This window comes from Limulus polyphemus, unplaced genomic scaffold (assembly GCF_000517525.1).
Source record: "Limulus polyphemus unplaced genomic scaffold, Limulus_polyphemus-2.1.2 Scaffold440, whole genome shotgun sequence".
Lineage (NCBI taxonomy): Eukaryota > Metazoa > Arthropoda > Merostomata > Xiphosura > Limulidae > Limulus > Limulus polyphemus.
In genome coordinates, this window is record NW_013666050.1 from 421,016 (window position 1) to 448,484 (window position 27,469).

Sequence of the window (27,469 nt, forward strand, 5' to 3'; positions counted from 1 at the left end):
AGGGTTAGTAAAATCACAGTTTATAGCTTACACGGTTATAAAAGTTTCATGGCAGACTTGTCACTTCTCTGTTGTCTGTTGCTGTTATAGGCGAATCACATTTTCTAGAAATTTCTATTGTACCGATTAAAGAAGTTGATTCTTTGTGTTCACGAATGTTATATAATCTTGGATAATTGGCGGGAGTTTCGCCATACGTAATTAACACGATAAGTTAAACACGCCCTCAAATATAAACTTATTCAAAACAAACGTTGATATTAAAATAGATATATAACAAATTCGTTATACGCAACACATATCTGATACTATTAGTCACGCATATTTCTAAATATAAATTCAATCCAAACAACGTTCATATTCAAAATAAATACATAATAATAAATTCGTTACATCACTTAAAATAAGTACTTGATATTCCAAAATTTGACATTTTACTTTCCTACACTGTAACGCAAAGATTGACTTACAAATCTTTTAATTTTTCTAATTTCGTTTTTATATTCATGTTGTAAAGATTGTACCAAATATGATGAAATTATTTATACTTTAACACTATCACCAATGTGCACCGTAAGAAGGCGTTCTATTCCATTAGTAACTAGACGAGGAGGTTGTTTGTATATATCAGTAAACAGTAAAGTGGAAGCAAAGAATTCAGACTTTGAGGTAGGCGAATATCTCAAAAAATAAAATAAAAATTGTTGTTAGTACTAATGAGGGATTTCCACTGTACACTATTATTGTACTTCAGTAAGGGGAGAAGTCAATAGAGCTGATGTTAGTGATGAAATCGCAGGTCTTTAATCTGCCTTTTTTCAGTTGTTATTTCTAAATTCTAGCAGTAGTATCTTGTTGTGGTTGATTCACATCACAGCTTTTTATACTTAAACTTATAGATACGTAAGTTGCACTGGTTTTTTTAATGTTGCAGCAGAAGTTTTAATGTTACTTTTCAGGCCTGAATGCTATCAATTAACTGATTGAAGATGTCACTTGGAATAAATGGTTTCAGAATTGTTTTATATCAATGTTGTATTATTAAAATTGGAGTGTTGATAAGGTCGTCAGATAACCCAGACTACTGTATATGATGGTTGTACTATATATTCACTTCCACAACACTGTTCACTTTAGACAGTAGAAGGACTGCAAATGTAAGGGATCTCTCTAACAATATTTTATTTGATTCAATACAGCATATATATTGACCTGAATTGTTATAAGGTGAATAAAATGAACAATACTGAATTGCAATCATATATTGTATAGACATTTATTTTGTTATGGTCTGAAACATGAACATCCTTTTCTTTTTAATGTGTTTTATCTCCCTTTATTTGGTGTGTTTTTTGGATATTTCATATGGTTTTAGGTTATTAAAAGTGGAGGCACTGCCTCCTATTGAAAAAGTTGGTAAGCAGTTCCCCCACCACCACATCTTCAGTGTCTATATCATCCACAATAGTTTATAGAATCAGGAATACTTGTTATGAGAGATTATATATACATAGTCATTGTGTATATAATGAAATTAAAGTAACTACACAACCGTCTTGTATATAGTCAAATGCAAACAATACAAGACTGTTTTGAAATGTTATACATTACTAGTTGCAAATAGATGAACTATGTATTAACCAAATATCATCCAACCTAACTTAAAGTAACCAAATCTAGTCTATCATAACCTGAGCTAAAATGATATTACCAAACTTAACCTAGATGGTGTAGAAAATGTATGTAAAACGTGATATGCTTATCATAGTCCTTTGCATAGTAAGGCAAAGGTAAACAGCAATATCTATACTTATATATAGAGAGAAAATTAATTTCCACACGTTTAAGCTGCTCAAAATAAGTTATTGTGATCAAATTATCCTAAAATTGGTTTGCCTGATTATAACTGTAGTATTACAACTTCTGGTTGTCCTTTAATTGTTTTGAGCAGTGTATTTTATGAGTTTTTGTAACCAACCAAATATCAGTTAATTTCAGTTTCTTATCTGTTTAAGATTTTTGTGCTAAAAGCAAAATCTTAAAATTGTGCTAGCAGTTCTTTGTACTAAAATTATGATTTTTTTTAATGTGAGTTTTATATTTGTAATATACTAAATAATTTAATCTTAGATTATTAGAATTCCTAACTGCACATGCATGTTGAGAGGGGAGGTTTGTTGTTATTTCTTCATTTATATGACTCCAACTCAGACTTGATCCTGTGTTAAATGTTACGTTTCTTTATGTAAGAACAAAGTAATGAAATAGAAATGTGCATATTGAAACAATTGAAACATATATGCATATATATATATATATAGATAGATAGATAGATAAAACAGTGTACAATATATTTTATAAATAAAGTTTTTGATCATCTTTTCCAGAATATGATCTACAATTTATACATTTTTGATCAGAATGGAACCTGTTTGTATTACCATGAGTGGAATAGGAAAAGGAGCTCAGGAATGTCTAATGAGGAGGTGATATCTCTTTCTCTCTAAAATATTTATCTAAAGTAATATTTTGAATTACTTTACAGTAACATTTTTATTATCAAGTATTTAATGTGAAAAGAAACTGATGTTTAAAAGTAATACAGCATTGATGGTATCATAATGTAACTAGTGGATAACATGCTTTAGTTTATGTTGTCATGATCTCATATAATCTTGAATAAAAATATTATGAAAATATTTTGACTTATGAGGACTTAGATGTGAAATATAGTAAGATTTGAAAATGTAAAGAAATGACAATAAATATGAATCTCATTACCTATTCATCATAATTATACAATGATATAAATAATGTTGGACAGCTTAAATTCTCATTATTTTTACCTTTGTTGTCCAACATTTCTAGCATTATCATCACACACACAACCCAGTGGTCATAGTTCATAGTAAAATATGATCTTGGTGTTTAGGGGACTGTCTGAATACTGTATAAGTGATATATACTACTGTTTCTAGATTTGTATAAATCAAAGTTTTATTATTTCACAATGCAAACAATATATGACCATTGTTATAATGTCTGCAAGCATTAGATTTGCTATTCTGTGATGATAGCCATAATTACTTAGTGAATTTAATCATGTTTATTACTTAGAAAGATTATGACTGATTACGTACAGATTGTGCATTGGACGATTTACCTTCAGTACCAGGACTTTAAGATTCTTCTCTGACCAACTACTTATGAAAGAGTTTTAAAACTTAAGAACACTTAGGGCAACTGTGGGCTGAGAGAAGAAAATTTTTATTTTTTGCTTAGAGCTGAATTCCATGGGAGTAGAAACATTATGTTTGCTTTAGAAATTGTAAAGTTTCATAAAAAGTTTCAATTTTTTCTGTGATCATTTTATGTTCAAAGGTTTAATGATTTCTTTTCTGTGCTTCATTTTGGTAGTGGATGATTAATTAACAACATATATTTGTATATATGCATATAACAACACTGACAACTTAACTAGAAACATTCGTTCCAATTTGTTTGCCATCTTGACTTTGACCCCTTCTTTTGCATTGTCTCAGCTGCCTTGGTTTCTTTGTTTCTGGTATTTTCTTAGTCAGGATGTCTTACTTTTGGGTGTTTGCCTCCCTCAGTATTATCTTAGGGACCTCTGTTTGGCTGACTCCCTACCTTTGGAGGTGTTCCTTATGATATGGAAACTTGATCTGAGGTTGTTTTCCAGCAGTCTTCTTTGATTAGTTTGATTTCCCAAATTTCTTGGTCCAGGAAGTTGTTACAGGTTTTTCAGCCTAGGGAGTCTCATGGGTTGCTCCCTGTCCTTCTTATTGACCTTCTCTTTCTCAGAGGGTTGACTGTTGCAGATTATGGAAGTGACATACTTTTGGACCTGTCAATTGACTTTGGTTTGGTGGGAGCTTGGCTCTTCTTCATTGAGCATTTTGTGGAAGACTAGTGCCCTGCCATAGATCTCTCATTGTTGAACCAATTTCTTGTCATATCTTGGTTCAAGATGGATTATTTTCTCAATCTGAGGTGGTGTTCTCTTTCAAGTTGTGGATAACCAAAGTCAGTGTTTTGGATGCTTTTCTCTACATCCATATTTATCTATCTGCTTGTTACTTTCTCCTTTTCCATGATGGTTGTAATTTTCAGTTCCAGGCCTTTCTCTTTGAGTTAGCCACGGTCCCATATATTCTCAGTATAGTGTCAAGAGAGTATACGCATGGCAAGTGCATTTGTCAGGTCTTCATTTCCACTACTATGTAGATGACTGTTTTCTTTTTACTCCTTCAGAAGCTTCCATTGTGGCAACCTCCCTCTTCCTTTGAGAAGTATCTCATTTTGTTTGGCTGTTCAAGTTCTCCTATTCCATTTTGACCTCTGCTCAGTATCTGATTCACCTGGGATTCTTTTTCAACTTGGGTGCAGGGTGGGCTCAACCATCTCCTCTACATCTTCAAGAGATGGACTTTCTGGTTATCAAAGCTATCACATCTCCTATGCTTCTTGTGGGAGAGGTTCTATAGCTTTTGAGAATTCTGGTTTTGATTGAGTCTCTAATTCCCATCATACATGCCCATATAAATATGTCCAGAGATTTCTTGTCATTTCCATTAACTCTTTATCCATGTTATTACCTCTCTTCGTTGTGGTAGCTTGATTGGTCCTACATGACACTGGGCATTCCTCTTCCCCTACCTCACTCAAACCTGCATCTATTTACAAATTCCTCTCGTTCTGAGTGGGAGATAGTTCTGGACACCTACACTATATAAGGTGTCCCTTCCTATCAAGAGTCTAGAACTGTTGGCTGCTAATCATGCTTACTGTCTTCTTCACTCTCATTATCTAGTCATCATGTAATTATTCATTTGTACAACTCCACTGTCATGTCTTACAGCAACTGACAAGAAGGCACTCACTCTCAGGATGTCTTCTTTCTAACTCTGGATTTTCTTTTTTTTTAGTCTGTGAGTACTACATCAAATTGTTGGACTGCCATATCCCAGGTGCTTTGAACTAGGTGGCAGATTGACTATCATGCTTGGACCGAATCCCTCCCACAGAGAGCTTTCTACCCATTCTTGTTTCAGTGAATTTGTTCTCACTTTGGGAGTACTCCTGTTGATCCCTTTGTGACTCCCTTCAACATCAAGCTACATCTTTTTTTTTTTTATCAGCAGCTTCATATTCTGTGGATCTGGTTGTAGATGCTCTAGAGCCAGGATTATACCATTCACTTTCTTTTCACTTATCCTCCTCTCTGACTTCTTCCCAGGATTCTGTCCCTTTTTCACAACATCTCTTGCTGAATCTTTCTCATTTCTCCTCTTTAGCTAGCCCAGTCATGGTTTCCATTCCTACACCTCTTGATGTGTGGGAATCCTCTTCCTCTTTCACCTTGGATATCCCTTTTACATCAGCCATAAACTTCCATCTTTCACCAACTTCACTTTTGGGATTTGCCCATTCCTTGCAAGATGTGCTTTTCTTGCAGGTAGCATGTTTTCTGACTTGCTCTTGTCAGCCAAATATCCTTGCAGTTTATCAATGCAACTGGATGGTTTACTGCTTGTGGGCCTTCACATCTCCCTTCTTCCAGATTGTCCTGCTCTTTCTCATCTCATTTCCTTTTTTTACCTGGCTTTTTAAAAATGCTTTATCCATATCTACAATTGCCTGTTGTAAAGCAGCTTTCTTAGTGATCTTCTGTCACTTCCACAGCCATTCTTCTTTTCTTTCTCCAGTTTTTACAGACCTCTTCTGAGTTTTCCTTATCAGTTGTTCTCCTCATCCAGCTCTTCTTCTGGACTGGAACCTCTATGTTGTTTTCCAAGCTCTCACATATTCCCTGTTTGAACGTTTGACCACCTGTCCCATGTATTATCTTTCTTTCTTTTCTTTTATTCTTGTTTACAGATGATGTTGCTCTGACATTTTTACCTTAGATAGATCTCTTAGAATTTTATTCCCAGACTGTTCCTTTCTTCCCAAGACTTGGGCTACCTGGAAGGGTGATTGAATATTTTTACCAGCATTCTCCCTTTCATTTCCTCCTGTTTGGGCATTTCAGTGTTCTCCCCTATACTGCTCCTATACATTGCATTTGCCATTGTCTTTTTGTGTCACGGAATCCTTGTACTTTTTCAGAGTTATCACAGGTTGAGTTTATAATCTCATCTGGCTTGTTTATTCCTCTATGGAAGAGGATGTCTATCAGCTTTATCAGCTAACCTCCTATCATATTTGTCATCTCATTGCTTCTCTTGCCTTTCACAAGTATGAGACTGAATGAGTACACCCTTTGATGGGAAGTAGGGCTGAGGTGTTACCTGGAAGTGTAGTATATGTTCCCCCACCATACTATGAACCAAGCTGTTCCTGGTGATTAGGTCAGCTGAATGGGTCTTGTGTTCTCCTTGGGACATAGGTCTGATATATTTTCTCCCTGCACCTTATTATTGTGATAAGTATCTTGCGTAAGTATTTCTCAAAGGTGTTATGGTCTGACATATTGCCATAGCCACATTACGTGTTTAGTCTCAGCCAACTGTCTGTTAGAGAAAGGTTGGTTGAACAATCTTACATAATGCTTTAGCACCACACAAAAAGTCCCTTTAACAATATATTTTGCTCTATCACCTTAATTTGGTCAAGAGTGATGCCCTACTTGGCTACTGCTTGTGAGGACATGTTCCATGTGTTTTTCCTTTCTGGTGCTGTGTTTTCAGAAAGGAGCTCATCTTTGTAATTTCTTTATCTGCACTGGCTCCTCCACAGTCTTCTCAATGTGTGGCTTTAGCTCTTTGTTTTACAGAGAAGTAAGTAAACATTTCTGAAGATAACATTTTCCTTACCTGAAAATGTGTTTCAGTTAGTTACTCATGTCTCTGCACAACCTCCCACTCTTTCTTCGTACTTCTGGTGTATTTACCTTAACCTTGTCGAAATGAGCCTTTGTTCAAATGCTAGTGCTTATGTGTATTACTGTACATGAAAGATGTATCGCTCTACTATTGGAGGAAGGCTATAATCCAATGATTATTACATCATAGTCTGGTGTGTAGTGGTGGAAACTTCATTAAAGGCTTGTGGCATGTACAAATTATCTTCATGGCAGTTTGTTGTGCAGCAAGGTTAATAACTGTCTGACATAATTTTACTCTTAGTTTACATATACCATATAGTGTTCATAATTTGTGAAGAAATTTATGAAAGTAAAAAAAATTGTTACTTTGACATTAGTTTTTGTATTTTCAGTAATGCTACTTTATTCAAATTTACAATTCTCTTGCTATTTTTGCAAACACACAGTAGCTGCATTATACAAACATCATTAGCAGTGTTAACCTAGATTAATATCTGCATAAAATAACCCTATTTTGTCTTTCATTTTTTAGCATTTTTTAAATAAGAAATTTCTAAATAAAATCATTATTATAAGGACATTTTACTTATTAAAAACAGTTTAGGAATGCCACAGAAATCTTATTTTTCAGTTATGTATCATGTATTATGATTACAGGAGACCAAGTTAATGTATGGTATGATCTTCTCTATCAAGTCCTTTGTATCAAAGATCTCACCCACTGACTGGTAAGTTTAAATTTTTTTTCTAAATTCAACCTTTATTATTTTCAGATGATTATTCTTTAGTTTGAAAAACAAAAACTATTTTATCTGGTGCCTAGTAAAATACAGTAGTTTTACAAATAGGGTTGGATATTTGATTTCTTAAAAGTATTGACAGATCGAATTAGTCAAATAGTGGTTAATTATTTCTATACTCAGGTAAATATCATAAGCATTAACAAATTTATTTGATTTTCTTTTTTTGCTTTAAACATTTTAAAGTTTCTGATGATATTTTTGTCTTCTAAGTTACCCCAAGCTGTAAAATGTTCTATATTCATTTATTTTTAGGCTTCATGTACCTTTATTGAATTTTCACTCTTATTTTTCAGTGTAAATACTAAAAAAAGGACATAAAAGCTGAAATATGTGTTTATTTAATAAGGGTTTTTTAATCTTCTGTGTAATAAAGTGAGCAGAATAATAAAGAGCAACATTTCCAAGGTAGTACGAATAATATTTTCACTTTGAAATTGTTATTTCACAAGTTGTAATTGGATATTCACATGTTTTTTGTATGAAATGTTTTTTATTAATTTTTTATAACAAATTCCCATAAAACAGCTTCATTTTGACTTTTTATGTTTTTTGTATGTGAAATTTCTATGATTTTGTTGCACTTTTATTATCATTTTCCTATAAATATATGTATTTTTTATATATTTTAACCAAAAGACACCTGATGGCCTGTATTTTCAGATTTAATATATTATTTAGAAGTTTTAAATTAGTGTCCTTTTTTTTATTACACTATAACTCCAAGTTCAATAATGTTAAGCACTGTAAAATTCTGCCATATTTCATCTAAATGTTCTAATTTTTTGTATTTTTATCAGACTTCAAGCTAAACATAACTATAGTCTAATAAGGCTGTAAGTTATACGTTATTTGTAAAAAATTAACATTTTGCAAAGTAGCCTCACATGTAGAACTCTTAAGAATGCCTCTTCCATTAAGTATTTTGTTTTCTTGTTACTTGTTTTGTACCATATTGTTTGACATTAACTGAACACACAAATTTTGAACTTATTGAGTTTGAAGAATGATAAGGCTTCTGGTTAATATTCCCTCAAGGGTTTTGAAGGAAATTAAGGATTGGATATGTCAGACACTTTCTACTATTTTTTTTGTAAGTCCTTGAATAATGGGCAGGTGCCAAAGGATTAAAAGTACTCTTTTCAAGGGAGTGATAAAAATTGTCCTTATGGGCCTGTTACTCTTACATCAGTGGTTAGAAAAGTTTTGAAAGTTTGATAAAAGATGATATGCAAAATCATTTAATAAAGTTGAAAAGTTTGTTGGATAGTGATCATTGTTTCACTAGGACAAAATTTTGTCTTGCTAATATTTTGACATTGTTTGAAGAGGTTATTCCTTATATAGATGAGAATGTCATTTGATACATCTGAATTTTCAGAAAGTACTTGACAAGGTGCCACATAAAAGGCTTGTTAAAATTTATCTCTATAGGTGTGGGGAAATAATTTGGTTCATTAGATAGAAAAGTAGCTGGGTGAAAGAAAGCAGAGGATTGTTATAAATCACACTTGATTAATGTCACAAATGAAGTACCTCAAGACTTAGTGTTAGGGCCTTAGTTCTTTTTGATTTATATCAATGACATAGATGTGGAGTTTTTAGTGAAGTACTTAAATTTACTGATGATACTAAGGTCTTGGATGTTACTGGCTCTGAGGAGAATGCTGTTTTTTAGAAAATGATTTAGATCATTTTTGTGATCTAAATGGCAGATGACTTTTAATTATAATAAATCCAAGGTAATACATGTGGGTTATCATAACTTAAATTATAAGTATAATTTGGATGGGAAAACTTTAAGAGGTTATAATTTCATTATATAGATCACTGATTAGGCCATATTTAGAGTATTATGTTCAGACTTGGGCTCCTTACCTTAGGAAGGACATTTAATTGTGTAAAAGGGTTCAGATGAGGTCTTCTAGAATGATGCCTGAGATGGAAATGTTGTCATGTGAGGATAGTTTAAGATCTTTTCTTGAAAAAAAAAGGAGAGTTAGAGGGGATTTGATTGAAGTGTTTAAAATTGTTAATGGAAGTCATGGTGTTGATACATCATCATTTTTTTTATACTTAATAGTGAAAATGGTAGGTCTAGGGTATACAAATATAAATGTTTATAGAGTAGGAGCCATCTTCATATAAAGCAGTTTTATTTTTCTAATGGGGAAGATGGCCTTTGGAGTGTGTGGAGTGGGTTACATTTTGATGTGATGTAAGCAGTAAATTTAAGGGAGGGATTTATAAATGTTTATATGATAAGAGCTGGTGTTGAGTTTACTTTTTTGATAGGTTAATTTAGTGAATGGATCACCTTGGACCAACAGGTTCATTGTTGTCCTTAAATGTTGTGTTATTCTATTTCTCAAGAACCAACTTCATCAGACAAATAGTGGGCCAGTCTTCTAAAACATTTTTCATCACTTAAAGATTGTGATAGACAATAACCAACTTCCTAAGCATACACAACTGGTTTCTCATTTTAGAGTGCACAGTTCCATTGATAACATAGTTTGGTTCAAGAAAGAGGCATAAGAATATTAACCACAGCAGTTAGAATACAGAAAGATCATAGGCCTTTTATAAGTGCTAATGGAGAAAAAATATTTTAAACTCCAGTCCAGGGATAGCATCCCAGATGGTATTACAATGAATTGCACTGCTTTAAAATTACTCAACTATGTGAAAAAGACATTGCTGATCAGTATGATCTTCGAAATTTGTCATGGTCATAATGAAGTCACTCGATTAATCAAGTTCCTTTGCACTTAAATGTTTCTCTTGGCAATGTTGTATGACTAGACATACTGCAATGTGGATTGAGTTGGCAATTTCCTTGTTTATTCTTGTATGATTTTCCTTCACATGTTTCTCCTCAGCCTCAGTGAGTATGCTGTTTATGCTTGTTAGTGTCTGTGTTGTAATAGTGAGAAGTTTTCATTTAACATTGAAAAAATGGTCAGATCACAAGCTGAAGGAGCTATTGATATTTTAGTTACACATCCAGAACACATCTTCGTCAAGGTTATCAATACTGACCTCTATAATATTGTAACCAGGAATTCCTACTTTTGCTGCAACTTACTACAGAGCCTTCTTTGAAATGGATAAATTCCATACAGGTTATATGGCATGAGATTTACTATGTTTTGATAAAATGGAGTGGTATAGTAGTTGGTACTTTGTAATGGCAGCAAGCATTTAACAGAAGTTATGAGAATGTTATCAAATTCTATACATCAACTATGAGTAGCTACAATGTAAGAGTTGTACACCCATAGCTCTGGAGAAAGGAATACTTGTTCATCGACATTCCTGACATAGCCTTCTTACTGCCTATATTATTGGTCACAAAATAAAATGCACCTGATAGATCTAGATCAGTTATGTTTCAAAACTGAGTTGTCATACTATTTGCTGCATAAAGTTTATCAGTGCTAACACATTAAGCTCACATAATTAAGCTTCAGAACTCTCTCAACCTATGTGGAATGATACAAGTTCCAGAAGTGGCAAAAACAATATACTGTATTAAACTATGCTGAAAGCAAAGAATAAGAAAAAAAAGGGATTAGGAAACAAAATACTAGGTATAATTTTTTTTTTAATATCATCATACTTTATAATCATGAAACTGATATTTATTTATATATTATAATAGTACAGTACATTGGCATTCTACACCTGTCCAATGAAACTTGTTATGGATAGGCTATTGCCTATTGGTTAAACCTAAATAACCCTATAAAGTGATTGCTTTGTTTACATTTCTTATTATGTTCAGTTCAGTATTTCATTGTGGTCAAATAATGAACTGTTAATTGGCTGCCATCCCTTAGTATAGAATATTCTATTGTTTAGTCTAAATATTGATTTTATATTACCTGATAACATAAAGAAACTTTTAACAGTATGTTATAAATATAAAATGTTTTTTCAACAAAGTTAATGTCTCTTTCGTGATATTTAGGGTATCATTGGTAAATCCATCAAAATTATAATTCAAAGTAGATTTAAAGCATAGCATGCCATTTTATTGGAAATATACCTTGCTTCATTAGATACTCACTGACAATACATTCACACCTATTATAGGAATAGAATATTGTATACATTCAAAAAGTCAAAAAATTAAGTTTAAATTGACAGATTATATACTCTCAAATTACTGATTTTTTAAAAAAGAATTGCACATTATTTAAGGAAATTTCAAGTTGGAAATTTAAAATTTTTTTCTTTATTAGAGGATTGGAGATTGTATTAGTATTCAGGTTTTGGTAAATTCTTCCAGGTTTAAGTAGATAGTGTTTAAGATGCTTGGACAGTGGCACAGGAACAATCTACGCCACCAATAGATATTAAAATATAAAATGTATTACATTTTTAGTCAAATTGTAATTCAGACCTTGAAAAAGTGGTTGGAATACGAGAAAAATTTGATGTAGAAATTGTGGTTTGTTTTGGTAAGACATAGTTGGATGTGATACCTCTTTACATCAGTATATTGTAGTTGAAATGGTATTCTAATTTATTTGAGGATGTGTATTTATATTAATCAAGTCACAACATCATTCTTAATGAAAAATTAATTACTTGCTTCATGTAAAATTTCTATGCAATTTCAATTCAGTGATGCTATTTGCATCCTTGCAGTGCACCTTTTAACATAAATGCTGCAGTACATTACATCAGACATATTTGTATTAATATACCTATTTACGGTTTTTAGTTAGAAAGTAGTAGTTTATTGTAGTTTTAAAATTTTGTTTATACATATGTTGAATTCCAACTCCACCAGGACAAATAAGAAAGTGGAAGCCAAAATTGTAGTTAAGTCTATAGTAAAGAGATGTGTAGCTCATTTAATTCATTGTTGAAAGATGTCTTTGTGAAACGCAGAGAGCATGAGAATCAATTTTTGCACAGAGAAAAGTGAAATAATTATAATATATTCTAGTTAATTTCTGTACAATAATTTATAATAGTTTTTATATGTGTGAATCATGTTAGTACAGTTCTTATTCTGCATTTTTAAGGTCTAGTGTTTTAGATTTTCACTATTCTTTAGACATAAAAAAGTAATTTGAAATTAGTAAAGAAAACAAGTATGAAAATGCTATTAACACCTAAGAATTGTGTATTGTTAAATGTGAATTACTGAGCATTTTGTTTATGACTAAAATACATTAATATATAAAAATGCACGGCATGGCCAGGTGGTTAGGGCACTCGACTCTCAATCTGAGGGTCGCAGGTTTGAATCCCTGTCCCACCAAACATGCTCGCCCTTTCAGCCATGGGGGGCATTATAATGTGATGGTCAATCCCACTATTCGTTGGTAAAAGAGTAGCCCAAGAGTTGGCGGTGGGTGGTGATGACTGGCTGCCTTCCCTCTAGTCTTACACTGCTAAATTAGGGATGGCTAGCGCAGATAGCCCTCATGTAGCTTTGCACGAAATTCAAAAACAAATAAACAATATATAAAAAGCATTTCTTTACTAAGATTAGCTTTGTACCCTAAAGATGAAATAAAAAATTTATTAAATTTTTTTAAATTAAGGTATGCTGCCTTTGTATTTCAAAACAAATTATGTTTTGCTCCTTCTTTTTTCCCAGTAAAGATGGATTCATGAACTTTAAGACAAACAAATATAAACTTAACTTTTATGAGACACCCTCAGGATTGAAGTTTATCATGAACACTGATGTGGGTGCAACTGATGTACGAGCACTTCTTCATGAAATCTACAGACAGGTAAAGAGCTTATCATGTGCATTGTTATAAAAAATGAAATATATTGTTTGATAAACACATACACAGCTGGTTATTGAATTCTTATGCTAACGTATGTGGATGTCTATATTTGTTTGTGTATATATTTTTAGGTTTTTGGAATTAAAATGCATATAAGAATTAGTATTCATTAAAAACCATGCCAGTTTTGTTACGATAGTAAGCCAACTAGGATATTCATTATACAAATCAGTTTATTATTGGCTTGCTGTCATATTAAATGGCAAGCAAAATTTGATGCCATGTTGGCTGACATATAAAAATTCACAGATTACTAAAATTATATACGCGTAAAATTATTGTTATATTTTGGAGCTGTTGCTTGATGTCACCTATGTTACAATGTCATACAGGTTAGGTAAGCTGAATCCCTTAATGTACAACTTTTGTTTGTTTCCTGGAGGTTATTGGAATTAAAATAACAAATACTGGTTACTTTACAAAAAGTTGCAAACCTTTAAAAGTATTTTTGAAGAATTCTGAGTAACAGATTTTATGATTTCTATCATAACAAGATGTAATGTGTCCTGATAGTTAAAAAATACTTTATAGCTCACAAATAAAAGACAAACTAGTTTTTATTATTTTCAGTAGTAGTTTATTTTATAAACAGCAAATTTGGTTTAAAAGCTGTTGTTTTAAACAAAAAATTTAATGTTTATGATGTCAGAAAAACACACATATTCTTCGTGACTTTGTTTCCTAGTTGTTAGAAAAATATGCAGAAAGCAAGAGACTAAAGAAAAGAGCTGGGTGATAAGTAGAATTTGCTAATCAATTGATCTTTGGGCTCATTAGTTGATTAAATTCAACTAACTGATTATTTTCACATGAGACTTGGATAATTATAATAATTGAAAATAGTAATAACTAAAAACATTAATTGATTTAATCATAATTTTTATTAATAAATTGTTTTACATGACACTAATTGATGTGTTAGATATTCATAGGTAACTGATTTAGTTGAGTTGATCATCCAGCTCTACTAAAAAATGACCAAACATTAAACAAGTTGAAAGTTTTTAATTTTCTTGTCACTGTGAAAAGTGAAAGGAAATTACAGTACTCAGCAGAAACTCATTTAAAGTAATAGGTTAATATAAGTACAATAATAGAAATAAGTATAGAATGTAATGGAAGGCCGGTAAGCTAGTCATTTGAGGTTCAACTTTTACTCCATTTAGAAACTAATTTATTTAAATCCATGTTATACAGTCACAAGTGGAGTAAACAAGTCACCAACTTGAAAAAGTTTACAGTTAGAATAAAGAAATGACCCAAAGATACAGGCAATAAATAATGCTTTAAAACAAAATATTAAAATACTCATCTATTTTCACAGTATCAAAATCATATGAGAATAGTTCTATGTCATAAACATCAAATTCTTCATTCTGAGCAAGCAGCTGTTCATTAATTAGACCTTCAATAATACTCATCAGATCTGCTACTACAATGAGCAAATTATCAATTAAACTGTTGCCTAACATACTTTCAGACATTGTTTAACTTATGCAGTCTGTTTACTACTTCTTCTAAAATATCTCTCGATAAAGCTTTCGACATAATCTTATTATTCATGCATGTTACATATCATGTCCTTGTTGCAATATTAGACCAGAGAGGATAGCAGTTTGTAAGGAAGAATTTGTCATATCCTTCAACACAGCCACAGTCAAGACTCAGAGTTTCATTGCTACAGAACTAACTTCTGAGCCAAAAATGCAAGATTTTATACCCATTTGTATATGTCCTTATGACTCTGCAATTAACACCATACACTTAGTTTTCAAGTAGGTTTTCTGCTCTATTGGTTTAATTCTTCTGAATCATTTAAACAACAACAAAAACTTACGGATGATTGGTAGCAGTCACTAGCTATTAGATGGCAGCCTATTAGCATGTGTCTTTCCACATTTTCCTTCATATAAAAGTTCTGCCAACCATTTTTTTATGTGGCTTACTTCTTTTAGTTAATGAAGATAACATAAACGTTCTGAAACCTTTCTCTGTACTATGCCCGTGTCTGATTTCAATTTTGTCTGCTTTAGCTTGAATTGCATCTTGGTCAACTTGTGTCGTAACTTATCATTTCATTTCCTTATTTGGTTAACTGTCCTTGTAAAACTTCCAATGAGTATATTTTAATGTGCATGTAATTTCTGTGTTTGACGTGAATATTCACAAAAAAGTTTTATTTCTAGTCACGGAAGCATTTGTAAAAATGCCTCAATATATTACAACTGCTTCAGAAACACACTGGTGATAAACATAGAGGAGTCACAAGCAATGAATAATTGGAATAAAATGGCTTGTTTATCATTTGTGCAATACATTATTACCAGCAATACACCTTTTTCTATGCTACTATAAGTTTATCTATATATGATTGTGAAATATTGTTCCAGATATTTCTTATTACTCCCCACAATTCAGCCAAGTTGTTTGGTTGCCATTTTACCTTTTCAATTCCTATATATCTCCATACAGCCTCAGTAATATTCATATTGGGACTTTGTGCAAGCCAATCCCTGCAAGTGTTCCATTAGCCTCCTTTTTTTTTCTTTCTTCAGTGTATCATTTTATCACATTTGATGCATGCTTAGTGGTCTGGCTGGAAATTAATACCTTGCCCTACATATCTTGTTCCTGAAGAAATAACATTATGGATAAATATTAGTCTGTACCAATCAGCTGTCAGATATTCAATCCTTTTGGCTGAGATCTATCCCACATTTGTATTGGTTCTCTAACATGCTTCACTGTAAATGCTGTACATTAACCATGATACCATTCTCCTCTCTGCTATCAAACAAACTATCTGAATGTTGCTGAACAGTATGAATTTGGATTTATCTGTAAAGAATGCCTTCTTCCATCATTACTCACTTCATTGTTTGAAGTCTGATGCCTATTTCAGCCTTCTGGTTTGGTTATCTCTCTCTTAACTCTATGCATACATGCTGAGTCACTGTGACTGACCTTTTTACCACCATTTTACCTTGAAACTATACATACAATAATTCTGAGTGTACTAAGTGGACCTTCACAAAATTAACAAACTTTAATAAAAATTACGTCTTTTTTTTTGTTCACAGACAGTTATTTATCCTAATAGCCTCAGCTTCTAACCTTTCCTTGTCTGCTTTGTTTTAGTCCAATATGCCCAGAGCCCAGACACCTTTCTCTTTTAGGCCTTTTTAAGGATTTTATAAGGTCAAAATTCAAACAACCTAAAAATGTATATTTTTGGCTCCTGTGTGGTCATATTTACAGCAATCAAGATGAAAAATGGCACAAATATAAATTTTCATGCGCTAAACACATCGACGTACAAAAAATTGGACTTGCCCATTTTGAGTCTCTTTTTAGGGAGGTCATAGCTCACAATAATGCATAATTTTTCGGACTTTGGTCATTTACTCAGTCATATTTTGACTAATAAACATGGGATTTGGTACAAAGATACTTTTCTACAGCTCCCATATATTAGCATACAAAAATGATGGAATTGTCTATTTTTAGGGGGGGGGGGTCAAGATGCTACAAAACTTACTCTGCTATATTTTGGCCAATTTACATGGGATTTTCTACAAAGATACTTTTTGTAGGTCCTGAACAGAAATATAGACAGTTTTGGAATTTTTTTGCTTCATTTTTCAGCAAGAAAAGTACAATTTGTGGTTTTTCGTGAACTATTCTTGTATATGTTAATCAACTTACATTAGATTTGGTACAAAGATACCTTCTTGTAGGTCGAAAGCAGTAGTATAGACAGTTTTTGATTTATCTGTGTTTTCACAATTTTTCTGGTGTAAAAATTAGCTGTGTTGGGATTGCATGTGGAGACATGTTACATTTGCCCACAATTTAGCTCTTTAATTTAAGTTTTGCTATCTAACTTAATTAGTTTCTATTTATAACATTTGAGTTACTTCTGTTAAAAAATATATAACAATAAATAAAAAATTTATCTAAAAAAATAAGAAATTTTGCACTTTAGCCTTGAGACCATTTGCGCTGAGGTACCATGCATTCGTTAACCTATTTTTTTTCTCATTATGTTAGCTAAATGATAATTCATGTAACTTTCAAGTATACATGTTAGAACATATATCAGGCACAAGAATATATAAGTTCCCAAAACTACTCTAATATACCTGGCTTTCTAAAGTAGTTACAAATAGATTTAAAAATCCCATTACTGTTCAGATCAATGACATTATTCAACACATGTCAAACTTTTCTTGAAAACTGCCATCTCTGACTAACACAATTAAAGAAATTGATATAGGAGAGCAATAAAATGAATTTTACTCTCTCTATTAGTTATAAATATCCATTATTTTTGTAAAAGTATGTTAAAAGCCACCCTAAAGGCATGACAGGATGGGAAGATAAATTTAATAAATTTGTTGATATCTCAACAAATCAAGAACATAGAAGGTTCTAATTTTATATGCTGGCTTGCCACTATCTAGGGTTTGTGTGTGTAATTGGCTGGACACTCTGAAATCTGTAAAAGAGATGGAAGAAAATTTATCAAGGAGAGTTCAGAGCACAAGAAGTGAAGGTTTAAAATTTATTTAGATATGTTGTTTTGAAATTAAGAAATGATCTATAACACAAGAATTGCCTGAAAATGGTTCAAATTCTATTTAGAAAGTGATATACACCAGTTTCTAGAAACAAGAATTAATAATAGAAAAACCACCTGAAAGTGGCTGAGATTCTATTTAGAAAGTGATATAGTCCTTAGAAACTCTTTGTCATGAGTATGAAAGCTCAACAGCAGAGGAGCAAAGGAAACATCAACAGTTTTACCTGTAAGAAACTAAATAGCTATCATGTGGCATAAAAAGTGTCAAAAATGTGAATGAAACTAAAAACATCAGGATAAAGTTGAACATAAGAATTTTACTCAAAACTTACACCAAAGAAGCAAAAAACACAGGTGAGGATAAAAGTTTATGTAAGCAAAATAGTGCATGAATTAAATGGCTGCCAGTTGACACAAGCACAATTTACCACAAAGCACTAAACTAAAAGAGACTGTGTGATATTCAGATGATATTTCTGACAGGTAGGCTATAAATAATCTACAGAAAGTGGCAGATTCAGGAAATGCTCAACATAGAAATACCTTGAATATGGAAAATAAAGAAATTAAATGTACAAAAAATGTTCAAACCTAATCAAATCTGGCCTCTATGTTTAGTTAAGTACTGGTTATTAGAGAAACTTAGACACACATCCGTATCAGAGAAGAGACAGCCAAAAATTATATACAACACACTGTTAGTCGGACTGATGTCCTAGTGCAGTATTCCACTATCTCAGATTACCTATGTCAATGATCATTCCCATTATACATAACCAAGAAATGTAAGCCTGTAGCTTCACTGTTAGAGGGTATGACACCAACAATTATTATTTCATATAACATTTGTCTGAGATATAGGATTATGACCTTTTACTTCATGTTTAACCTTCTAAGAGCTGTTGGGACAAAGTGTGCATGTCAGGACTTTTTTACAGTGTTATATTCAAAGATTTAATTAATCAATGTATCTCAATAAACTTGTCATGAAAACGTAGATTGTAATTCAAATTTTTATATTATGTAAGCTTTAACTTCTTAGTTTCAAATTGATACATTTCAAAAAACTCCTCAGTTTTCATTTTTCTTTGTCACATGATGCCATTGAGTTCTGATTTCTACCCTTCATAATTTTCCAACGTGAAATAGGCTGTTGTAGTATCCAGTCAATTCGAAACAAAATTACATATAATTACAAACAGGAGTCTAAAATTTAAACCTACAACCATAAATTTGTCATATCATCAGAAAAGCCCATACTCCCCCCAACTTTTAAGATTGTTTTACTAATTGATTTTACATAGCTGATTGACTTGCGTATGAAAAAGTGAAAACTAGATTCTCCTCTATATGAATATGTGTCTTGTTATCTGAATTTTCCCACCTGGATAATTTGATCATTGCAGTGTTTTTTATTCCATGATCATTGTTTTGCTGGTGGAATTCTTTTAACGTATTTACAGCTTGCATAGAATGCTCTGTAAATTATAGTAGATTTTGAGCATTCTATTCTAGTGAATAATGTATTTTATGGACACCCAAGTTGATGAGACTCAGTGAGGCTTATGCAAGAACATCTATTTGAGCGCAAACTGCTCAAGTATGTAGTGTGTATTGCAAATCTTTGCTTTAGATGTATATTATTTATTCATTTTTATATATATGTGTTTTAACAAAAGAAATTGAAATGTAAGAATTATACACTTCTCAGCTTATCCTAACAAAACTTCAATGAAGTAAAATATTTAAAATTACACTAGCTCAAGAGCCATGAAACATGACTGTTGGATCATGTGCTGTCTATAAGAAACAGTTAATGGGCTACCACTTTTGACAGAACTACTGCTCCATTGGTGCAAAGTGCACATAGCAATAAAATCATAAACGTAAAGCAGATGTGACAAGTGTAACATCTGAAACTGTTAAGATAAGTAATTTGAAACTTTCTTATCAATACTGCAATCAGTGCAGAGGAAAAAATTATTATTCATTTCCTTTTATATTTTGCAACTTGTTACTTCACTGTACAGTGATGATTCACCCCAGTTAGAGTAGACAAAATAAGAGATGAAATATAAAGTTTTACTGAGTGTTATATATTACTAAATGCTCTATAGTTTCTATATAGTTTCAGATTACTGTATAACTGAATGTTATGTATTACTAAATACTCTGTAGTTTCTATAGAGTTTCAGATTACTGTAATAACTGAATGTTATGTATTACTAAATACTCTATAGTTTCTATATAGTTTCAGATTACTGTAATAACTGAATGTTATGTATTACTAAATACTCTATAGCTACAGAGTATTTAGTAATACATAACATTCAGTTATTACAGTAATCTGAAACTATATAGGAACTACAGAGTATTTAGTAATACATAACATTCAGTTATTACAGTAATCTGAAACTATATAGGAACTACAGAGTATTTAGTAATACATAACATTCAGTTATTACAGTAATCTGAAACTCTATAGAAACTAAGAGTATTTAGTAATACATAACATTCAGTTATTACAGTAATCTGAAACTCTATAGAAATTCCTATATAGTTTCAGATTACTGTAATAACTGAATGTTATGTATCACTAAATACTCTGTAGTTCATATATAGTTTCAGCTTACTGTAATAACTAATTGTTAAGTTTCAGCCTTTTTGATATTTTCATGTGTTCACTAATTACCTTGTAGGTCCCCATTAGTATGTAATTACTAATTATTTTGTAATTCTGTTTTGGTGTATAATTAGTATTTGCCACATGATACTTTGTTTGGGTTTCATCATGGATGTACTGGGGTCTGGAGCTGAGCAGTATTCTGGCACTATCTTCTCAATAATAAACCCATTGATCCATAATTACTATATAAATTGTCTGATTTTCCATCTTTGTTGATAACAGTAATGTTAACAACCTTCCAAAATTAACCAGTGTGTAAAGATATTGTAAAAAGTTACATTTAATAAAGTAGTAAAAGTGAAGTGAAATGTTTAATAGCATAATCACAATTAGAAATAATTATATAGCTCAATCTATCATTCAATTCTCACTTTTCACAGAATGTATACCGGTTTTGAGGAATTTCACCTTTCATCAGTAATCCTGGATAAGGACAAATAAAAGGAACAAAAGCATCTTAAACAGCTTATCCACTGATTAATGTAGAAGAATAAATTAGTAGCATTAATGCTACACATTTTTCAAAACTTATATAAATATATGTTCATTGTGGTGAGAAAAATACATAAAAAAGAGAATACATATTTATTAAAATTAGTAGCTTGCCCAGGAGCATTTTATTTATGGGAAGTAATGTCACATTAGGAAGTAGCAGTTGTGTTGATAGTTCTGTACTTGGAGATATATGAAAAAAATGAAAATATACATCATTGTTATCTAGCGTATGACTGTCAACTCATTGGCAAAAGAAAAATATTATGAATAATTTTTTTGATGAAATGCTCCAGAAAGCTTATGGGAAAATTCTTAATACTGATAGCAAAATTGTAGTCTTAGTTTATGGGTAAAAAAACTGTTATCAGCTCATGAACACCAACAGTGTTTCTTAAACATGTAAGTAACATAACTAATGGACATCTTTTCGCATTTCTGGAACTGGTCAAACTTGTTACCATGGAATAATCAATTTCAAAGTAAGAAGATTAAGCAATTCTTCATCATATCTCATTGAGTTATAAGTAACTTTTGAAATTGCCAAAAACAACAGTAACAAAGAAACTGAAAAACCAAAAATCATAACATCTAATTTAGTATTTTGTTTTAACTGTATGCACTAGTAAACATTAGTAGTATGTATAAGTCATCTCAGGTAGTAGCCAGTTTAATTACTTATAAAACTGAGTATAAGTTGCCTGTTCATAATGTAACTACCATGATTGGCATTTGATAGTTCCACTACTATTTTTTATCAATACACCAATTACTGTGTAATTGTTTGATTTTAAATTATTGATTAGTGTGTAACTGTTTACCTTCTTTTTTGCTAAGTGTTTTAAGATTCTATAAAACATTTTAGTTGTACAATTGAGGGCACATTTATATTTTCCTTATCTCATTTTTTATTGTTACATATAGTACTTGTTGTAAACTATAATTTTTTAATAATTACTGATTTATGAAAATCATTTGTAATACTTACTAACTCTAGTAGTTCTTGTTAATTTACTTAATATATTAAAAGTTCATGAGTGATGTGTGCATGTGGGAAATTTTATACAGTTGCTGTTGATAGTTGTCAGTAGACTATTAAAGTTGTGTATTACCTTTCTTCAGGTATATGTAGAGTATGTTGTGAAGAATCCAGAGGTTCTACTAGGACATTCAATCAGTAGTGAGCTTTTCAAGAAGAAACTGGATGAATTTGTGCAGAGTTCTAGCATCTACAGCAAAGTTTTCTGAAAGAACACATTAAAGTAAAATGTTTTTAGTTGAGCTGAATTGTTAATTATGTGTATCTTTATTATTGTATGCTAAACAGACAATGTACAAAATGAGTGTGATAAATTGCTCAGGCGTTTCTTCTTGTTCCATTGGTGCAGCAAATAAACTTTTGTGAATTGATCACAAAGTAAGAATATTCATAGAAGAAGTACAGATCAAGAGTTTTGAACCATAATACCAGGAAGTCAGTCATATGGTCAAAAGTAAGTGTGGGTAAATACAGTTTTCCTGTTTTGTATTTAACTCTTTTTAGTGTCTACTGCCCTGGACCTCAGCCACCAATGAGGTTAGTTTACTATTTGTTTTTTAACAGTATATCACTACAAGAGCTAAAAACATTTCAAAATAAACACTGAATACTGGAGGCCAAGATTCTGCAGTGTTATTTCATTCAATTGATAGAATTTTGTTTGCTCATTTGCATTTCACTTTTCATCAGTAGCTAAAAACTAGAGGAGAGGAACTGTGGATACTGACATCTGTTCACTACCATATATAGTACATATTCTCTTTTTAAGTTACACTGAGGGAAAGATCTATCAATTAAGAAATATTATGCCTGTAAATGACTTTTTTAAATACATTCTTGAACAACTTTGGTTATTCGTTAAAGTATATAAAGTATGATGTTTATTAATTGACCCTGATTTGGGATTTCACTTTCTTGTGGAATATGTAGTTATAATTTGGAATATTTCTGTTGTTTTATTCAAAAACCATCAACAACTAAACATCATTCACTTCTTAAGTTGAAACAAATTATATATTGGATTTATGATACCCAAGTGATCACTGTAAGGTAAAGAATATGAAGCTGTGGGTTTGAGCTGATGCAATGTTTTGAACTACTGGGTGTATGTTTGAGACAAATGGTGGTTATTTTATATGCATTGCATTGTTTAAGTGACTTAAGCCACTGCTTAGATGCTTACTGTTAAATTAAGTTTCTATAAATGGAACACGTAAATAGATTTTAAATAACTTCAGTTTTTATGATATCCAGCTATGTCTTATCTGGGTATTTTCCTTTTAATGTCCAACACTGTCTTATCAGAGTTTAAGGCACAGTAGGTTACATTATTAGCATGATTTTGATGAACAAAAACTACATTTATTTCTTACCAATTGTAACTCAAAAACAGTAAAAATGTACTGAATTTTTCAATAAAGGATTTAAAAAAAAGAGGGCCTGAACCTCAGGAAAAAAAAGTCTGTGGGATAATGATCAGAATACCCCCTGCAAATGATAAGTTACTTGTACCCTAAAGAATCTCATTGCTGTATTAATGCTTAAAAATAGAGAAATGAAGCCCTCATTGCATTTAAATATGACACACAATTGCAATTCCACTTTTTTATACAGTAATTATTTGCAAAAGTGGTAGCTGCATTAGTTCAATGCAACAGAAAAAAAACATGTATGCTAGATGATTTTCATCTCTGCTTCAAAATATAATGTGTAATGTATTTAGAAAGTTTCTTTAAAAGAATATTTATACCTTAATGTATAAATACTGTTAAATTACATTCAATTTTTGAGTTCCTTAACCTTTTATAAGTGATTAGAGATGCTATACTAATAATTTATTTTTATTGTTATATAGGCGTGTATATATATATATACATATTTACAAATGCCTGTTAATAAGCATCTTTGGTAATATACAATATTTAAATATCTACAGGTGTGATAAGCTTCCTTTCCAAAATAGTACTACTTTTCTCACCCATAGCTATTTCGACCTTCATTTGCCCTCAAGGCATTGGTAAATTTTTTTAAAGCACACCAGTCTTTTATACCCATATATTTTTTGCGTCATTGCAGCAACATGTGCTGATCATGTGACCACCCTCCACCAATCCCATTGCTTCCTCTATACTAGTGCAGGTAGCTCCCTCTACCTTTGTGGCAAATCCTCACTTTTTTTATTTGCATTCTCGTGTCTTTTATGTTCTTCATGTGACTGCACAGTTTTTGATTGTGCTTGATCACCAATTAATAATAAAATATCAGTTTCAAGTTTAAGTTTCTACTTGTTTGTTTTTGAGATGTTTCTGTTTCTCAAATTCTACTTTGTTCATATGAATTCTGGTTTCTTATGGTGATTGATAATTTTCCCACCATAAGTAGACAGCAGTTATAACACTAGGCCTCAGTCCCTTTCTTGATCTGTCCTGGTTGTATACTTATCTGCAGTCGCCTTTTTTCACCACAGAGTCCTACCTGTCACTTTGGTGGGGTTTTATGTTGTCTTCTCGATATCCTGGAGCCAAAGCGGAGAACCAAAAAAGGAAGTGAAGAAAACCCCAAATAAATAAGATACTGTAAGGAGGTAGTAAAGGACTTCTTCAACCAGAAACAAACCCACCTGAGAAGTTTCTCAAAGAAGGAAGTGAGTGTTAGTGACTGACCAGGCACAAGAAGAGGCGAGGAGAAGCCTGTCATCCGTGAAGTGCGAGTGTGAAGACCCAACAAGTGAAGATGATGGGCAAAAGCATACCACCCCAAAAACACATACAGAGCTGAAGAAAGACAGTCTGTGAGTACCCAGAATAGGGAGGCAAAATTCACCTAGAGGAACCAAAGAAAAGAATTTGACACTGGGGTCACATTTGCCATCCCTTCTTCTTCTCTCTATTTCCATGAAGTTCTCTCTCTTTTGGCATATGGTCTTTCTCAGAAGTGCTCATTCCCCTGGGTCATACATACACGATACTTCTCGACCAGTGGAATTTCCCTCACGATTCCTTGGACCATCCCATTTTCCTTGATTCCCCTTAGTTTTTGGGTCAGTGGTCAGTCGAGGAGGCTACTCTCCATATCCACATCTTGGTACCTTGGCAGTTCATTGGGCTCTGTATCCTTTCCTCCCTTTCCTGCAGGGTAGAATGGTATTGGTTCTTTCTGCAATTCCACTATTGTCAGCTTTATCACCTTGAAAGGGGTACCACATACCAATCTCAGTCTGTAGGACTCTGGATTTTGTGTATTGGGCCAATGACCTTAGTGTGACCATTCTTGTGAATAATGTTCCCCGAGTTCTGATTCTTGTGTCAATTTCTTATTGCTTCCCCACCAGGTTCTCTACAGAGTGGTCTCTTCATCCTCACGTTTTTCTGTGGGTGTGTTCTCAACATACTTTCTTCCTTTTAGTCTTCAGTTTCTCACCCTTCAGCTGTGGAGATAGATGCTTTCAGTCAAAATTGGAGGGGTCTTCACTTATATGCCTACCCTCTTATTTGCCTCATCTTCTGGGTCTTTTCCCTTATCCAGACAAAACCTTGTTGTGCTCTGCTGGTTCTTCTGTATTTGCCACTCAGATGTGGTTCCCTCTGCCCTAGCCCTTTCTGGAGTAACACACCTTACCCTTTTCTCTGTCCTATCTGCTCCTCAGTCATCCCCAATCTGACGTTTTTTTTTCATCCAGACATCTCCACACTCCTTCTTTCAGAGTGACTTTTGACCAATCTACCCTCTGTTTGGACTCCTCCTCTTCTGGGTCTTTTCCTTTATCTAGACCTCTCCTTCTTGTGTTTTGTTGGTTGCTCCAGATTGGCTGGCTCCAACATAGTTCCCTTTACTCTGGCCCTTCATGGAGCAATATATCCTACCCCTTTCTCTGTCCTGTTAGCTCCTCTGTCTACCACCATCAGTTGTTTTCACCCAACATCACTATACTCTATCTTTCTATGTGTCTTTTGTCCAGTTCCATGCCTCAGCTCAAGGGCTCACCCCTTGTGTCGCATCTTTCATTGCCTACACCTTTTGCCCTTCCTCTTTGTCTGTGTATCAGAAGCATAAGTCTTGCTTCAGTCTTTGGTCTTTTTCCCAGAGCTTCCATCCCTCCTTTACTTCTGTTCCTCACCTGTCCCAGCTCTATTTGTTTATTCAGGGTTTGTCTGACTCAACTGTTGCTCTTTATAGAGATGCCCTGTCGAACTCCTTCCTTTCTCCCTCTTCCAGAAAGTTTCTCTTCCACGGATTGTTCAATTTCTCTCTTCTGATTCATTTGACATGTTTCCTATGTTCTGCTGGATTGGGATCTCCATATTGTTCTTCCTATCCTGTCTGATTCTCCCTTTGAACCCATTGCAATTTGTTCCATGTAAGATATTTCTCTTATGTCCTCAATCCTCCCTCTCTGGGCATCTAGTCTTCATTGTTCCAATTTTTATGACATCCTTTACCATTTCTCATATGTTTTTCATTTTCTGGATCCAACATTCTTTCCCTGGACTTTGGCTGCCCAGGTAGGTTGTTTTGCCTTTTCTCCTTTTTCCTTCCCATCTGTATTCCCATTCTTTTCTGGATCATCTCCTTTGTCCAGTTCATTCCCTGCTCTGTTGTTTGGCTTGTACTGTCTCCTTTTGTTGTTCTCGTTCCTGTCTCATTATTCCATGGCATTCCTGTTTCCCATGATCTTTCTCCTATTATGCTCATGGGTTAGGTTCATCAACCCTTACACCTGGCGTATTTGGATGTGTCTCTGGCCGTTTGCCATCTGCATATTGTTTCTTCATGCCTAATTCATCATCTAACTCTGTCTTTAGCTGTTCAATTTCGCCATCGTTTAGAGGGGATCATTCAGGCCAGTATGTGAACAACTCCCTAAACTTTCATCACTCTTTCTCTGCACAACTTCACTATATCTTCCTTGGGCAGATATTGTCTTCCTCCTGTGGCAATTCTACACACGTCTGTTCACCTGTGATTGGGGTAAGTCGTTTTTTTGGTCGTGTTTTTTTTTTTTTCTTTTATCATTGCTTATACATCATATTTCATGATCCCACCTGGTGGCAGGTGTTGCCTGGTCAGGTATGCTGAATTTTATATCTTAGCACTATATCTGTATACTTCTCCAAATGCTCACTGTGGAGATGGGGTGTTTCTGTGAGACCACCAGAAGCTTTTGCAGTGGTGTATCTATATCTATATACCACTTTTTTTAT

General features: G+C 32.8%; 1 protein-coding gene across 1 annotated transcript; it reads left to right on the plus strand.

Annotated features, from left to right (window-relative positions):
• Nucleotides 1–566: 566 nt before the first annotated feature.
• LOC106458292 (trafficking protein particle complex subunit 1-like) lies at nucleotides 567–22,884 on the plus strand. The gene is made up of 5 exons (XM_013917787.2): nucleotides 567–669; nucleotides 2,388–2,486; nucleotides 7,508–7,578; nucleotides 13,271–13,409; nucleotides 22,352–22,884. The coding sequence occupies exons 2-5, from the start codon at nucleotides 2,391–2,393 to the stop codon at nucleotides 22,475–22,477; spliced, it is 432 nt and encodes a 143-aa protein (XP_013773241.1). The 5' UTR covers nucleotides 567–669; nucleotides 2,388–2,390; the 3' UTR covers nucleotides 22,478–22,884.
• Nucleotides 22,885–27,469: the final 4,585 nt, after the last annotated feature.